This window comes from Chaetodon auriga, chromosome 10, assembly GCF_051107435.1.
Source record: "Chaetodon auriga isolate fChaAug3 chromosome 10, fChaAug3.hap1, whole genome shotgun sequence".
In the NCBI taxonomy this organism is placed as follows: Eukaryota; Metazoa; Chordata; class Actinopteri; order Chaetodontiformes; family Chaetodontidae; genus Chaetodon; species Chaetodon auriga.
The window spans coordinates 7,434,294-7,451,505 of record NC_135083.1 but is presented as its reverse complement, the minus strand read 5'-3'; the positions used below and the strand labels follow the sequence as shown (position 1 = coordinate 7,451,505).

General features: G+C 43.8%; 1 protein-coding gene across 2 annotated transcripts in view; it reads right to left on the bottom strand.

Annotated features, from left to right (window-relative positions):
• The window catches only part of scube3 (signal peptide, CUB domain, EGF-like 3), a 70,763-nt gene that overhangs the window by 20,730 nt on the left and 32,821 nt on the right, over positions 1-17,212 (bottom strand). Inside the window, exons 5-7 of one of the 2 annotated variants that reach the window (XM_076741158.1) lie at positions 9,004-9,150; positions 7,375-7,491; positions 2,435-2,482 (exon numbers count right to left, since the gene is read on the bottom strand). In XM_076741158.1, the coding sequence (XP_076597273.1) occupies positions 2,435-2,482; positions 7,375-7,491; positions 9,004-9,150 (312 nt within the window). The remainder of the gene's footprint in view (positions 1-2,434; positions 2,483-7,374; positions 7,492-9,003; positions 9,151-17,212) is intronic. The other variant, XM_076741159.1, reaches the window with a different exon arrangement.

Sequence of the window (17,212 nt, the reverse complement as noted above, 5' to 3'; positions counted from 1 at the left end):
CGCTCTGGTATGTGTGTGGGTTTGTGTGTTTTGGATGCACACCAGACACATCTACAGTGCACCGGGTTGGGACCCGCAATTACAGTAACGGCGGGCAGACTTTTGTAAATATTCTCCAATGTGATGTGTCGGGTGTTTGGTCTAATGCTGAGCCTCGGCAGTATATGTTTCATACAGAGAGGTTCAGGCAGTGTACATAATCCTTTAACAGAAGCCACAGGATTTCGAGCTGCCGCACTTCTTGACTTACATCACAGCTGTTGACAAGCAACCTCAATACAACTTGTCATCAGCCATTTATGACGACCGCAAACGAAATACGTCAAAGGGTGAGTGGACAGAATTCGCAGAGAGAAGGCAGAGTTTCCCTCAGTGTTGGTCGTCAGGAATAAATGGCCTTTTTTTTTTTTTTTGGGAAGAGAAAATACTATCTTCTTGACCAAACAGCAAACATGCAGCTGGAGTAAAGTAACTCAGAGGGTACAGTTGTTATCAGACAAAAACCCGACTAAAGCTCTGAGGTGAATGCTCTCTCAATAACTTAAAGCACACGACACCAGAATAAAACTAGTTTTATAATGTTCTCCAGAGGCACAACTGTGAAAGTAAACCACGTCGCTGGTGTCAGTACGGTGCAGAACACAGGAACTCAACTGATAAAGCAAGATGCAAAATACATCTCTTGCTCCTAATGTTTCTATTTCTGAGAAAAAAAACACAGAAAGTAGGACACAAAATCCTAAAATAGGTCAGAGTGTGATACTGAAGCATGTGGGAAAGTCAGTGTAGATACAGTAGTAACAGCTAGTAACTTAAAACACTATTGTTTTGCTTCTTACCTTGAACAGGCTACTCCTCTGAGAGCGAGCCTCCTCCCTCAGTCTCTCACATGGTATAATTAAATCATAAATCTCTTTGATGTATCAAGGTTTGATACATCCTCGCAGATTTATGAGTTTATTTTTCCTGGCATCTTTACCGTATCTACTGAAACGCAGGCTCATCCTGAAAATTGGGCTTAATAGCGTTAGTGATTTTATCGAAATGCAAAAAGTTTCTGCACTTTTATCCCTCTTGTTTCCTCCATTGTTCATTTTACTGCAAATGTACTGAAACAAATTACTTTTGGCCACAAAACAGAAGAAGAAACTGGACTGGAATAGCATGGATTTATTCCCTGTGATTGATTATTTGCACCATTTTAGGACACAAGATTACATGTGCATGAAAAAGCCAGTTTAGAGGGATTCTGTGTTTTATCTTTTGTAGAGGCAGCGCTGAATCATGGACACATTATTAGCTCACCAGAGCTAATAGGCCGTGATGATGGAGTTTAGGAACACCACGGCTGTGTGTTTGAAACGGCGCAGGCTTAATTTCACTCCTTTCAGTCGTATCAAAACACAAATAAAACCAAAGGCTTTGGTCTGCCTCTTAAAAGCTATCACAGTTAAATGGATGGTGTTTTGGATTTTTGACAAAAGCCACTTGCACTTGTGCTAATACAGCCTTATTCAGTCGATCAATCAAAGTGCGGTGGAGGAAGAAGCATTTAGAGCCTTCACTTAGATGCAGTCACAAATAAATGTACAACCCTGATTCCAGGAAAGTTGGGCCGCTGTGTAAAACAAAGTGTTCCTGAGCTCATGTAGTAATATCCTTTATACAATCATGTGTTCACAAAGTGGTGAACTGTACTGTACTGTTTTTTTCGGTTGAGTACATGTCAAAAAGGATTAGAAAGTTACTGCATTCTGTTTAATTTCTGAGTCCCAGATTATTTGGAATCAGGATTGTGTTATATAAAAGTCCCCTTTGACTGATAAATTATTATACTATATGAATGAACCAGTAAACAGCTTACACAGGCAGGTATTTCAGTTGAGCGGTCCCCAACTTAGGACTCGGGACCCTCCGAAGGGTCAAAGCTTTACTATACAAATCTGTACTCATGTTTTTGGACTTTGATAGTTAACTGTTTTGTTAGATGTTGGATAATTTGCCTCTCCAGCTGTCAGATAAATGTAATGGAGTAAAATGTGCAAATGTACTTCGTTCCACCACTGTCAAACAGACTGCAAGCACAAGACACAAGATGATTTTGACAAGAACAATCTTTCTGCTTGACAAAAGCGTAAATCTCTTCACATGATGTTCACGCTGCCGGTCAGATGCTGCTCGCAGCTGTGTTTTCAAAAGGTGTGGTCTGACACGGGCAGCCGTTGTTATTGAGAGGGCATTCGCAGAAGGAAGACGAAGGTGGTGGTGGTGGTGGTGGAGGGAGGGAGGGAGGGAGGGGGCAGAGGTCAAAGGTCAGAAGGATGATGCCCCAGTGGGGAGGGGAAGGGCCTGATCAGTGTCTGCTTGGTTAGCTTCCTCTACTCCCCACACCCACAGACCCCCAGAGAGAGGAGCCAGAGGAACACATATTTACCATTGGGGAACAGCTGTGGGACTGCCTGCGACGGGACACTCCTCTCCCCTGCATGCACGCGCACACCCACACACACACACACATTGTAAAAACACCACTTTAGTTCTCTGTACACTTGAACCACGCAGCATTGGCGTGTTATGTAAATCATGAGCATGTGACAGGTACTGTTCTGCTGTGGTATCCACCTTATTCCTGCAGCTGCATGACACCCTGCATGAATTATGGACTTCCAGGTGTCTGGGAATAAATGATGTGGGAACACTGGCTGTCACGCCTTGAACGGGATGATGTGATCTTATCTCTGCCGGCTACTAGCGAGTGAACAATCTCCATAAGTGGCCTTTGAAAATGTAGAGTCGCATATTTAGCTATATTATTGATTCTGTGGCTACTGACTGTGAATTGATGAGCAAGCTGAAAACCTCAGAGCCAATGTTGTAATAAAGTTGGATGCATTTCATTAAATGAGGTGGAACACAACTTTGTGCACTTAAAGGCATACATACTGGACATAACAGTAGCTGACAAGTCATTTCTTTTGGACTTGTCTCCTTTTGGTAGATGATGGCAACTGTATTGGTATTGACAGGAACAATCCCTTTTCATTTCATGTTGCACACACTGTTGTTTTCAACCAGAAATGTAGTTTAACTTGACTGTTGGTGCAGCTGCCAACAGCACAACTTGCCCCTGAACTCGAACATTTTAGCTGACTTCGCAGCAATCCGAGGCGACTTGTACAGATTGTCCTCCCATCTCTCAGTACCAGAAGGTAGAGGTATTATCACATTAACCTGGTTATGATTAACCTGACAGGTTATGTTCTCAGATCATTCATTTCTAAACAAGCTGCAACAAAAAAAGAAGCTTGTAGCAAACTGCTAACTATGGCAGGCACCGCTGCAGCCATAATTCATGGGTTCTAGGAATAAGGTGGATAGCACGGGTGAGAGGGGATCATCTCTCCTGAATTAAACAAATCGTTAATGGCCGTTGACGCCCACAGGAGGCGATGATGACATGACAGAATGACATTGTGTGGTTGCAAAGGAAAAGTCAGCCTCTTACTGGAAACAACTGAGCAAACAGCAGTGATTAATTTTCCAAATCCTAGACAACAAACATGATGACAGGTCTTCGTCTCAAATGAAAACGGTGACATCTCAAGGCAAAAGTGGTACCTCGCAGCATGCAGTCATGCAAATAAATATTCCACACAGTGCAGACAAAGTGCAGTTTTGTTGTTTCGTGTGTGAGATGAGGCTTTTGCTAGTTAGTATGAGCGCTGCGAGCCTTGACAGACAGAGCGAGTGGTGGTTAGTGCTGCAGGCTGGAAGACAGGGACAGCCAGATTCACGTCTGCGCTTTATGGTGTCTTTTATGGCCAGATCATTTCAGAATTAACGTTGTTAGGCTGTTATGTCAAGTCTCTAATCACTGACAGTAGCCCAGCTGTACTATTTATGTGCTGCCACTAAAAAAAACAACTTCAGAAAGCTATTAGGCTATTTTTGTTTTTACCTATAATTTACTTCTCTTATCTTTTAATTGATTGGCTTTAAATCCAGCGTATTCTACAAGCCAAAAGCGGATTCCATTTCTGCACTCCGCTGAGAGTATGTTTAGCTTTACACTAAACTACATGGCACAGATTTAGTATGCAGGCCGCATACGCTCAACCATGATACAGCTGGGGTGACGGATTGGGCCTTAAAGCACATCAACAAAATGGAAAAAAGGTAAAAGGCCTTTCAGAGTCTTTTTAAACTTACACTAAGAACTACCCTGTTTATCCCTGCACTACTGCAAAAATCACTTCTAATCTCTGCAATTAAAGCATCCACAGTCTGATGTGCACAGGGCCGGAGATCTTTTGAGGCGCCAGATAAGGAAGCAGATGCTCGACTCTGACAGGTCAACACCACAAAGCATGCACAGTTTACATGGACCGCCGCAGCTTGACCAACGCGTCCAGTCCCAACATGCAGCATCCAGAAACAACAATTCAAGCAGCAGTTAGAGGACAGAACACAGTGAGATACATCTGAGCACACCAGCATGAATGCACAGACCACCCGAAATGAGAGCACAGTGTGTTTATGTTATGGGCATATGCATGTAGACTGCATGTGTTTACATGCATTTGGTGCATGCATGCTGGATATGTACTGTATGTTTGTGTGGTTGTTTGTATAGTTTTCTGTTTGTATTATGTTAATGAGTCTCTTGCTTTCTGTCTCTGCGTGTGTGTGTGTGTGTGTGTCTGGCATAGTGTGGCTGACTCTTCAGATGATTGAACTCCTGAGCATGTCTGCATCTGCCTGCTATTTGTGAATGTTTATGATTTGCTGTGCTAACAGCATGAATGTTTCCACATGATGGCAGCTCCTTTCTGATATCTGAACTCACTTGATACACAGATATTTTATGCACAAATAAACCTGATTTTGTTAGGACTGTTTAAGTCAATAATCTGACTTTAAAGTTTGAGTAGGCGACTGAACAAATATCTCTACAAGTGTGCATGTGCGTGTGTGTGCGTGTGTGTGTGTGTGGATAAGACAGAACAGTCCATGTGTGTCATCCATAAAAGCTCTGCCTACACTAAAAACCCCACCTATAGTATGCAACGTATCAACAGAGGTGAGATAGGAAAGATAAAGAACCCACACTTCCAAACAGAGGAGCGTTATCACAAAATGCACGATCGAGCCTGGCTGAGGAGAGACGCCACAAAATGAATGAAAATGTGGCAGAATGCATATGAAACAACCCACAAGACGGATTGAATAGTGAAGCTACAGCATACCGAAAGAGCCCACCGGACTAAAGACAAAGCCACCGACAACACAAAAGCTGTTTTGTAATCATGTGCCATGTTCTTTTTTGGATGAAGTGTGCAGAGACTCAATGAATCATAAACGTTTCCAAATCAACAGTGAGGCTAAACAGGAGTGTATTTTCATTTTGTGAGGTTGCTATGGATACCCTCTTCTCTCCATATATCACTAACTATTTCCAAATGCGGTCGCTGAGAAGTAATTATCACTACATGCTGTGCAGACAGTGCGTAAAAATACAACAACTGCAGCAAGCCATTTTTATCTCATTTGAGACATTTAAGACTATTTAATATTTAATTCTGCATTAGAATACGAGTTGTTGGTTCCAAGAGAAATCACATGGATTAAGCCTCGAAATAAATAAAAAAAAAGGAAACGCCTTTCTTCAAAGCAGAGGTAGCTGTTGCATCTTCAAACAAGTCGTATTTATAATAAGAAACATGTAGTATTTTTTGCCAGAGGGATAAGGTTATTGTATTTAAACCTGGCACATCAACTTAAAATATCAGAGAACACTTATGCAGCTTTTGAAGTGTTACACAAAAAAAGCAACAGAGGTTTCATCATGCATTGCTTTTACATATTTTCTTATGGTGGAAATCCTACAGAGTTACAGTCCTCGTGCACAGCAGTGGTGCCTTACTGAAGGTCTTGCAACGTTCTTGTCACTCACTCCCCCATCAGTGGTTCATTTGGCAGATTGTTTGTTTTATTGAGGTTTTATTAACTAATAGAGTGTCTGGGAGATGGAGCGCCCCCGTGTCGACCGCAGAGCAGCCCTCCCTCCACCTCTGTAACCCCAGACTCTGAGGGGGAAATCAAAGATTTTAACTGGCTGACTGCTTCCTGATCTGGCGCACCAAATGTGCGTTTGCTCTGCCTTGGGAACAAGACAGGCTAAGACATATAATTTGGTTGCGGTCAACTTTGTGGCGTCCCCCTGGCCATGCAGGGTACAGCAATAATGACAGGTTGGCTGACCAGACCTTGACATAGGTCTGGCTCTCGTCAGGGCTGCGGTAATAAAGGGGATCCAGAAACACTGAGCTAATCAGCCACTACCCAAACCAAGCTCTCAAACTTAACAGCCACTGAAACCAAGCAACCATCTCGCCAGTCTGCCCTGCAGGCGAAGCTTTTAATTCGATTACTGTGTTTGTCTTCCTGACAATGAAAATATGTCCTATTCGACTCACTGAAGCCTGCATTACAAACACAGGCTGCTAACACTGCTAAGTGCACACTGGATTGCTTTAAATGAGTTCTTACTGTATACAGAAACTATAAATGACACTTTGGTTAAATAGGTGGATAAAATAAATGCCTGTCTGCAGTAATGGTCAATCTCAAACTTACACCTGACCAACTTTATTGTTAATGTTCCATGATTGTCGATGTGCAGTTCGGCATGGCTAAACGCAACACGTAAACATTTATCGAGACCTGCGCTTTGACTCTACTGCACCTGCAGGTCTCATCTGACGGGAAACTGCCCTTCAGAACGGTTCAATATGCGTGAGCAGCTCAATGATTTTTACTCAACTTAAGTCAACTGAGGCAAACACTGATAAATGCCAGTGGAAGGTTAGGTCAGGTGTGTGAGTTAATCCCCAACGGGAAGCAGCGGAGGAATTGACCCGAGGGCTAATAGAAGGTGTGCATCTGACTGCATGGCTGAAAGACAGAGAGGAACAGGGAGAGCTGTTGCACAGTGTCCAGCAAAGAGAAGGAGGAGGAGGAGGAGGAGGAGGTGGAGGAGGAGGAGGAAGAGGAGGAGGAAGACAAGCCAAAGCAGATGCAGGAACCAACGGGTTACTGGAGCAGCAGCAGCAGAAGAAGAAAGGAAAGCACAGTGGGTGGTAGCCTTTTGTCCTTGTATGTCACAGATCAAGAGAAAGGGCTCAGGCGTACAGCGACTGTAACAAGGCCTGTATGTCAACCTGCATTTTATCGCCATAAAGCTCATTTCAAACGTTAATTAAATTTGCTATTGGAAATTGGACGCTGACTTAATCACTTGTGGTTTTGCATTTTTCTCATTCCAAAGCCATTATTTCTTGCCCTTGGTAGTCGTATCGGTGTGAGATGACTCACCTACACAAGTCTTTCCATCGCTGTGCAGGACGAACTTCATGTGGCACGAACACTTGGGGCCGTGGTCCGTCTCCTCGCAGATGTGCTGGCAGCCGCCATTACCGTAGTTACACGTCACTATCAAAGAGCAGAAAGTTAGCATAAACTGTGCATACAGGGAATAGTTGCACATATTCTTTTTTTAAGCAGTTTTTCTGCTTTTTATTTGAAAGAAATGAGGGTAGAGAGACGAGTACGACGTGTAACAAAGGTCCGCAGCTCAGGGCGCCCACAGGATAATACACGCTCTTTCTCTGGGCCATATGCTCTATAATCAATTCAGACCGCATTCAGTGCTCCTTCAGAGGGCTTCAAAGAGACATACTGTAGCTAAAGTCTACTCAAAATGACTGGAATAACAAAGTTACAACTCACTCTCAACATTTTAACAGTATGGAAATGACGTCTCACTTTTCTGAGAACACACTCAAACCAGCGGGACCTCTAGACACCTTTCGCAAATTTGCTGCTTAATAGAAACTGTGTACAATTTAGGCTTAGATTGAGGTGAAAATCTGTGTGCTGCCATGTGAAGAAGGCAATGCATTGATTTACATATTCACCCCCTCAACTGGTGAATCCTTAATTACATTAATCACTATCACGGCTCCATTCGTTCTTTACTCCCCGAGCTACATGTTATTATCCTTGTGACTAAAGAATTACATACGAGTTGCAGAGGAACTGAGAGGTCACATTTTTAAACTGGCCTTGAGCAAGAGGCTGAACTCATTGTAAGTCACTCTGGATAAGAGCATCAGCCTACAAGCTACTAAGACAATCTCCATTTTAATGCATTTAATTAATTCTGCAGAACGGGCGAGAACTTTAAGTGAATACTTTCTACATGACTTATGACATTTCTTACATCAACAGCGAAAACTCATGCCAGTTACACATAAATGATGGGAAGAGTAAGATTTCTGGTGTAGGTGTGTGTGTTCATGCATGTGTCTTTAAGTGCAAATACATTTAGGTGCTGGCGGGCGAAGGGAGCATTAACCTTGGCACTTTTAACGCACCTGTGATGACAGAGTGAAAAAGAGCACGAGCGAGCCGAGGCTTCCACCGCCATCCTGTCTGCACCCTACCATCCCAGCGCCTTTTGCCCTTTTCCTGGGCTGTCACAGAGAAACTATAGAATAACACTTCTCCAATCCTTATCCAAACACAGACAAATCCCCCATCAGCCCTGGCCCCAGCTCTGACAGGATGATCTCCGTTGCACAGCAACAGGAAGTGTGCGCTGTCCGTCAGAGCAGTCCCCTTCGAGTAACCTCCACACTTGCCCTGGTTGTGTAAATGATCACTCCTTATTTGATAAACATGTTTTTCTTTATGAGGACGACTCAGAAGATTAGTCACAGTTTGGTAATGCAACAAAAATGTCAGGAGCTTCTTTAAATCTGTTGGAAGGCATTTGTGGAATGAGTGCAATTATCCATCATCAGCAGGTTTCCAACCTGGATCACCTTCTCATGAGGAGCCTATGAATCCTCCTTCTGGTGTGTTTCCTCCTGTGTGTGTGTGTATGTGTGTGCATGTGTGTTTCACAAGGGGGGAATTCTGCTTGAGGTTGTCATGACTTACACTTGCAGTCCTTCATGTTACGGGTGAGCTGGAATCCAGGTCGACACTCGCAGGAGATGCCACCCTTCTGTGTTTCCCTGCAGATGTGTGCACAGCCGTGATTCTTGTCCATGCAGGTGGGTCCCTCCTTTGTGCCTTCTGCTTGCACTGTGAAGGAAGCAGAGTTTATATTGCAACTGCCACACACCTAACACATGGTTCCTGCATTGGACTAAGACAACCAGGGGACCTCGTGTGATTTAGAAAATACACCTCATTTGCAAGAAATTAGCAAAATCTGTATTTTACTCAAATTTACTGACATTATCCCCCAGATATGATGTCAAAGCTCTGCATAACATCAGCTTCCTGAACAACAAAAGCAGTGAGCTTTTAGATATTGCACTCCAAATGCTGTCAAAACACTGATTTATAATTGCCAGCACAGCCTCCATGACGAGCAGGAAAGAGGCAGAAAAAAGGCGCAGATCTCACAGAGACGCTGATTTGGAGAGGGCTAATATTATCACATGACCTCCGTGTTAGGAGAAATATGGCTGGTAATTTGCAGCTACATGGCAGATTCACTCAGGATTAAGATCACAGACGACCTCCACAATTACTACAAATCACAAGAGGTCCCCAGGTAATACTAGTCCCGTACAGAAAAAAGGCATTTGCTTTTAAATTGGATATCACAGAGCTGGTAAGAGGTATAAAAATGTTCAAATGCCTGACGTGCATTCTGACCCTCAGTCACATATACTGTGTGCCTACTGCTGATGACTGACATGCCCAGTACCCTCTAACAAAGACTCCAGCACTTGTTGGAACATGCTCGCTCTGCTCAGGCTATAAAAAGGAGGCTGCCAACAGAAAGGATAAAACTCCCAGCAGGAGCTGATCCTGCAGACCTGTAATTTTAATTGAGGTAATCCCCCATAAAGAAAAGAAAGGAGGATCACGCTGAAAAAAGAGAAAATTAACTCCTTGGTTAAATTCTCACTGCAGAGCCTGAGATGAAAAGGGCCTGCGCTCACATAAGGGCCACAATGCACATTTTCATGAGTCATCAAGGTCGAAGCTCCTCAGTAAGAATGTGAGAAAAAGGGGGTATTATTGAAAGAAATAATTCAAAGCTTTACTAAACACGGCATAAAAAGATGCATAATTTCTGTGTGATGTATAAATGCTTGATGAAGAGGTACACCAGACGCCTTTGCTCTTCCAAGACTTGAGACCCTCACATCATGAATTATTACACAAATGAATGCGGTGCTCCCTCTGCTTTGCTCTGCACTGTAATAATACTGCTGCCTTTGCGGGAGAAGACTGATATTTGACTTATTCGTTGTGAAACCCTGCCACCGCTACAGATGCAGTGACAAACCCCAGCTCTCTGGCTCATTAAAAACCAAACAGATCTCTCTCCTTTTCCTTCTCTTCTGGCGAACGGGGAGGCAGTGAACAAGAAGACATCTCCATTAATGTCTCATTAAATCTGCTGTCGCACTGAAGGGTGTTTGGAGGTCCAACTTTCTTAATTAGCCAACTTTTTTTTTGCTATAAATTCAAGCATTTGCATACGTGTGTGGAGCTGTCAACACATAATAAAGCTCATATAACCTTGTGCACTCTTTGCCTAAAGTCCAAATGCAGTGTGTCAGTCTTGACAACTGTGTGCTGTCGTACGGTTTCTATTTTCCTGCCTCGAGGACGACAAGGAAAAACGATCTCAGCATGACGGAAACGGGGTTTTTACATAATTCTATCCTTAATTACTCATTCATGTACTTTAACTCCTGCCACCATAACCTCCTTTAACTACGCCCTCTTGTTTTCCACATGTTTTGCCAAGAACTCAACCTGCCCTTTATGTATTTCCACTCGTGGCTGAAATCTATTTGGAGTCTTTCTTACTTCAAGTAGCTGACAATGTGAGTGTGACAGACAATTCTGACCTCCTGGTTAAATACTTTCCATCACTTTAAGTCTGTCAACAAGTGTCAGAAGGTCATACAATCCTCTCAGACTTTGCTGCCTGAGCTCTTGTCGTTCTTGCAGACAGGGTGAGCCATCAGACACGAACTGCAGCGGCAGCCCTCCCAGAGACTCAGCGCTGAGCAAACACTGGGCCAGCACTTTGCTCTGAAGGCAGAAAGAAAAGGGCACGGCAGGACTGAGTGAAGTGACCATGAATGAGCATCAACAGAGCAGCTGCTGTAAAGTGCTGCAAATTTCACAGCGAGTCATGTGGATATTTAAGTAGGATGTGGAACTCAGTGGTCCCTTTCCTTGGTTTTGTGTCTATCTGAGGCCAGAGCAAGGAACCGACATCTATATACTTAACAGAGGATTGAATTTCCAACTAAGTAACCCCAATGGGCTAAAGGTTGTATAATGCATCCCAAAACTCACTTCACTCCCCCTTTATTTTTATGCAGTCCCTCTACCCAAATGCTACAGACCCATCCATCAATAACCTGTCGGGCTGGGGCCAGAACTTGGGCCTTCATCTCTCTGAGGACCAATAAAAGCCAAAGCGTTGACACAATGGTCCTTTTCTGCAGACCAGGCCCAGCTATCATCTACTCTCTAACTGGCTGCCATTTTTTATCATTATTAAGCAGAAAGAAAAAAAAAAAAAACATCCTTTCATATGGAGCTGGATGGGAAAGTGAAGGAGAGAAATAAAAAAAAAGCTAGATCATATGATCAACTAAAACAATCTGCTGACCCATAAAACATGACTCTATATGAAGAAACTATAAAAACGATCACAGAGCACTTTATAGGCAGAGAACTGGACAGGAAATAGAGACCAAAGTCTTGGAACTGAGGATCTTTTCAAATAGCTACCGAGGGAATGGCTTAGAGTGGATATGGGCTTTCACGCAGCTCAACACGGACAGGCGACATCAAAACTATTGCGCTTGTGGTAAAAATAAAAGGAACACTGCAATTAAACAGAAAATACATGGGATTGTCCCCCCCCACCTTTAACCTCCCAGGACTGGCTGTGACCTCTGTACAACATGCATGTTAACGGATTAGGTCGACATTTTGGGAAACATGCTCGATTGTTTTTTTGCTGAGAGCTACTGCGGGTGAAAAAAGATCGATATCACTCTCATGTCTGTATGCTAAATATGAAGCCACAGCCAGCTAACTTAGCAAAAAGGTTTTCTTTGTTGAATCCATACAAAGGCTTGCAATAAAAAAAACCACATGTTGTATTCTCGTCTGTTTTTGTACAGATTAAACAACAACAAAAAAGTAATATGTTAATTAGTGAGACTAAAGGTATGTATGCTAAGCTATGTTCTAAGCTAACGTGTGCTGGCTGCAGCTACATATTTATCGTCACGAGAGTCATGTATCTCTCAGCATAAGCAGAGAATAAGCCTGTTTTTAACTATTCCTCTAACTGACCCATATATCATGTGACTGTATGAACAATAATTGCCTTTCTAGGACATTTAATTGGATGCAAAGAGTAATGTGATGCAGTTGTAGCCAAGTTTTTTGTCTATTATATTAATAATTATTAAAGCCCCTGATAACTGAAAACAAATCTGATTTCTGTGTAGCATTAAATATTCATGTCTTAGCAACAATCTAAGCCACGAAACATCTTTAGTTATAATTTATTAAGAGATCTGCTTCATCAGGTGCTTCACCACCTGCCGTTCAAATGTTCCTAACTTCTGATTGGTTTACAGAAGCTTGTGACATCACCTTTTTCCAACTGAGCTCAATGAAGAAGTTGACCGAGAAAGAAAATGGCTTGACTCGGGCAGATACACTTGGCAGACTTGTTTTAGCAGTACTCGACGTGCCGGTGAAGATGCTGTTGAGCAGCCCAAATATCCACTCCTGACTTTTCCTGTGCTTATAAGAAACAACAGCGTGATCCTTGGGGATAAACTGACCACGGTAAATTATCTTTCAATCTCTTGAAGCAGAATCAATTTGTGTGTCTGTCACTGAGTCAGTGGAACTTCAACTTAATATGTGAGATCAGCTGCAGCGCCTGCAGGACACGGCAATAAGCGCAGGTCACATCACACGACTGGTTTTCTGAAAACCAGCGGGTCAGGACAACAACAAAAAAGCAAAGGTACATAAGGATTCACTGATGATAGCAACTCCTGTGGGCAAGTCGGTCTAAATGGATAGCTGTGTGGAGAGATTGACTGGAGCTCAAATCGCTATCTAAGCCGGTGGCTGGCAATTTAAACTCTATAGCTTGTGAGCGACGAATGAACAAGCTGTTTCTCAGAACTCCCACAGCCAAACCAACTGCTACCACCGTGCCAGAAATCTACTGAAAACACATTTTCGGACGCAAGTGAAACATCTGTATCATGAAAACGCAGGACTCGGTTGGACTTTGTGTTACGCGCAGGAGCTTCAGGCTCGGCAGGACTGTCCTCAGTTAAAAGCTGCCTATCAAGAAAACAAACAACAGTAAACTTTCACCAGCAGGTTATGAGTTCTAACGTGACAGACGATCTGCGCAAAAGAAGGCAAGTTAACATGCGCCAGCTAAGATGCCGACTCCTGTGATCCCCGAACAAAAGATCCAAGGAGGCCACAAGTTCTTCACCGCAGCGCTGCAAGCTCTCTTAAACCTGATAACGATGTAGTGAAGGGACTGAAACAAAGGGGCTGAAGTAGTGGAAGGCATGCCAAGGGTTTATAGTCTGCCCTGAGTGCTCGGGGCAGTGAAAAGAGGGCTCACGGTCCATGCTGAGCTGCTGTCATACGTCTCAGAGGGGAGACGGACCCCTCTTTGCTCGACTGCTGGCTGGAGAACATTAAGCAGCTAGCCAGTGTTGGTTGGTTACAAACTGAAAAGAAGGGGCCTAAGCATGGAGCCACCACACTATTAAAGCAACATTCCTTCCTCTTAGATAATGGGCCCTTAAAAGTTTTAATAGAAGGATAAAAATGTCAGCGCATGAAAAGGAGAATGAGAAAAGGAGCTGAGCCGCATTGGGTTGGGCTGAGCTGTGACACAGATGGGCAGACAGAGCAACGGGGCAGCCAGCCGGGTCAAGGAAGTAACTCTTCCCATCCGACTCCGTTGGTAGAGAGCACAGAGAATCCATCCAAGTGCTACTGTTTGGTCTGTTGTGCGAGCGCTGATTCTCTCCAGCTCCCCAAGGCCTTGTTGGGGCTGCTCATTTCACTCCCTGTTTCAGAGAGGAGCCGCTGAAAGCATAAACAACCGGAGAATGGAAAAGAGAGCAGAGAGCATTCTGGATGGATATATGTGACCGCCAAAGTGCTTAATGCAGAGCTTTTATTAGTATATTGCGCTCTGAGATTGAGACAAAGCACATACAGCTAACACAAGTTCCAAAACACAGTTTTCTTATCAGTTACGGTTGAGATGTACTTCGGGGTCTTCTGATGAAACAGGAATACATCAGATACGCTTATGCTTTACTGCAAAGTCACACCACCACTGCATGGCAATGATATATAAATTTGTGCATTATGGAAGCTGTGTGTCCGTGCAGGTATGCATACATGCATTAATGTACGCGTATGCATTGACACACAGGTGTATTTGCATAATGTATGCATGTTGCACGAGCATTTCTGAACGTCTGCCCATCTGTGTCACAGACAGTTGTGCAGCACCTGCTGGGGACGTGCCACTCTCCCCTTCACTCCTCCTCTCATTCTATCAAGGTCACCTCACTGTGCGATGTCCCAAAGGAGCCCGGCATCCTCCCAACAGAACAGACAACACAGCACACAGCAGAGCACAGCAAAGCTTTCTTTAATAAAGAGATACAAAAGATATGAGATACAGTATGTTATTACAGAGCCGCATTCTTTACAAAATCAAAGCGAGAGGCAGCTGAAGAAGGCATCTGTCTCTGCAGAGCTCAGTCTGGCCCTCTGGTTAAAGCCATGACAGCCAAGTGTTAGTGGAAAAACCCCACTGGCACTCGGGCAGTCCGCAGCAGCGTGCTGGGCTGGCCGGCTTAGAGATGGCCTTCAACAAACCCACGAGCAAAAGGGATGCCCGTTTCAAATGAGGTATGGAGAATTCAGTGGCAAGGCAGCCAACATTTGCGAAAGCCCAAGCCACGGATGTATATTTGTTCAAGGGTGGGGGTGCAGGGGGTGGGGGCACGGGGCTTGGTAAAGTCTGGACAAAGAGCGAAGATGAGGGATAATAATGCAGGAAAGAGACTGAGGGAGAGAAGAGGAGACCAGGCGAGGGGTTGACAGAGAAAGGACGGAGGGACAGGAAAGTGTCCCATGTGTCTCTGTCTCTGCTTCTGGACAAATGGGAGAGACTTAATAGGTAGCAATGGGAGCATGAGGCGTTCCCTTCGCTCCACTTCCTTAGAATAGGAAAAGAGCCTGGTTATACGCTTGGGCTGCAGAGCAATGGAGCAGTGACTTCTGCACTTGTAAAAACAGTTCTGTGGCCAATGCACAGACAGGCAGGCAGGCCTGCTGAGAACCAACAGGGGGAACATGTAAGAACCATGTCGGCTTCTGCGTGGCAGAACAACCACGCAGCACAAGACAAGAACATACATAAAAACCCGTAAAAAGCACTTTCACAAACACAAATAGTCGTATATTTGATTACATCACTGGAACGGTGGAAACTGGCCCTTCAGCAAAAAATTTAAACGGTCTGCGAAATGGATATGACACTGCAGGAAAGTAGGCTATTTTATCATTTACGATAAGAAAAAAACAACAATAAAAAACGGTTCAATGACCCCCGTGCCTGATTTCATGCAGACGGAATGTCATGGCTGGAGAGCAAAACTGACTGAGAATATGATTCGTCCATTTATTATGGATTTGATCACATTTATTGGAAAATTCCTTTCACTGCAGCAGTTCTGGCCAGCGCAGGAACACATATCCTGAAGTCAACATGTCACGGCGTGCATCTAAATGTCATAACAGAAGGTGTGTGAATGTGCCTCCAGCAGGATTAAATTGAAAATTACTGAGTTGCGTGCTTGTGCGTCTGTGCGACTGTGTCCATTACGTCCATTGTGTTCATATTTGAATTTGAGAGAGAGGGAGCGCGAGAGCGACCGAGAGGAGACTGGATGCACAAGGGGTAACAGCCCCTTTGGGAAGCTAATGGAAGCTGTAAACACAGGAAGAGATTCTCATTGACAAAGTAAACATTTCCTGGAAAGACAAGGCCTACTGTAGAGAGAAAGAGTGATGCTTGTGTCCACAGTCAGGTGACTGATAGAAACAACGAGGCCAATTTATGGAGAAAATTGTTCTATTATTTTTCCAGCTATGGTAAAATAAGTAAAAGCTTCTCTGGCAACCATGATTTATGAATCAAATGGAACGTGTTGTGACTGAACACATAGTTATTGATCAACAGGATATTTTGTGTCTTTATAGAAATTTCCAATTAAGTAATAAAACAGACACATATTCATATATGTGTACTGAGAATGACAGACTTCCTTCTTGACTTCAACTCTGCCGCAGTTTGGAGACTTCAGATCAGCAGATTTCTTCAAGCAGTGAAAGGTGACAGTGAAGCCTCGGGGCTCATGTAATCGAAGTCTTCTTCAGACGCTGTAATGTAATCATCAGGCTGGCGTGAACTTTCAGACTCCTTGCCGCTATCCCACATCTTTCCACCCAATGCCAGACACACTCGCTCTGCTGTAGTGACTGGCAGAGTGACAGGAAGTTTGATCCAGAGGGCTTCTTATTAAAAGTTACATCTCTCCTTTCACTGCTCTTAGTTCATCTTCTTCAGCTGTGCCGTCTCGCAATGAATTCTGCAGAGCTGATGATTCCACTCCCATCATGCAGTCGCTGTTTGCTGTGAGACTGAATGCAAAAGTTACAATATGTGACTTACATAACAGGCCATCAGTGCACACTTCAGGTAATAGCCCAACCGGATATTCAGAAATGTACAGGACAGAAGTTATGGATGTGTGGGTTGACTGAGCCTGAAATTCCACAACTGCAATGTGCTGGATCCTCTCTCACGCACATATAGTACGTCCCTGTTATCCAGACAATAAATCAAACGCAAAGCAGTGGAACCCATCTTGACCTAAATGGCATTCCTATCAACCACTAAGCACCTTGGCTGGCCTTTCAAAGGCTTTATTTCTTGACTGGGAGAAATGTTTGGGGAGAATAAATGAACTGTTACATTTTGTCCAGCTAGACGATGGAGCCTTCATTTGGCCGGAGT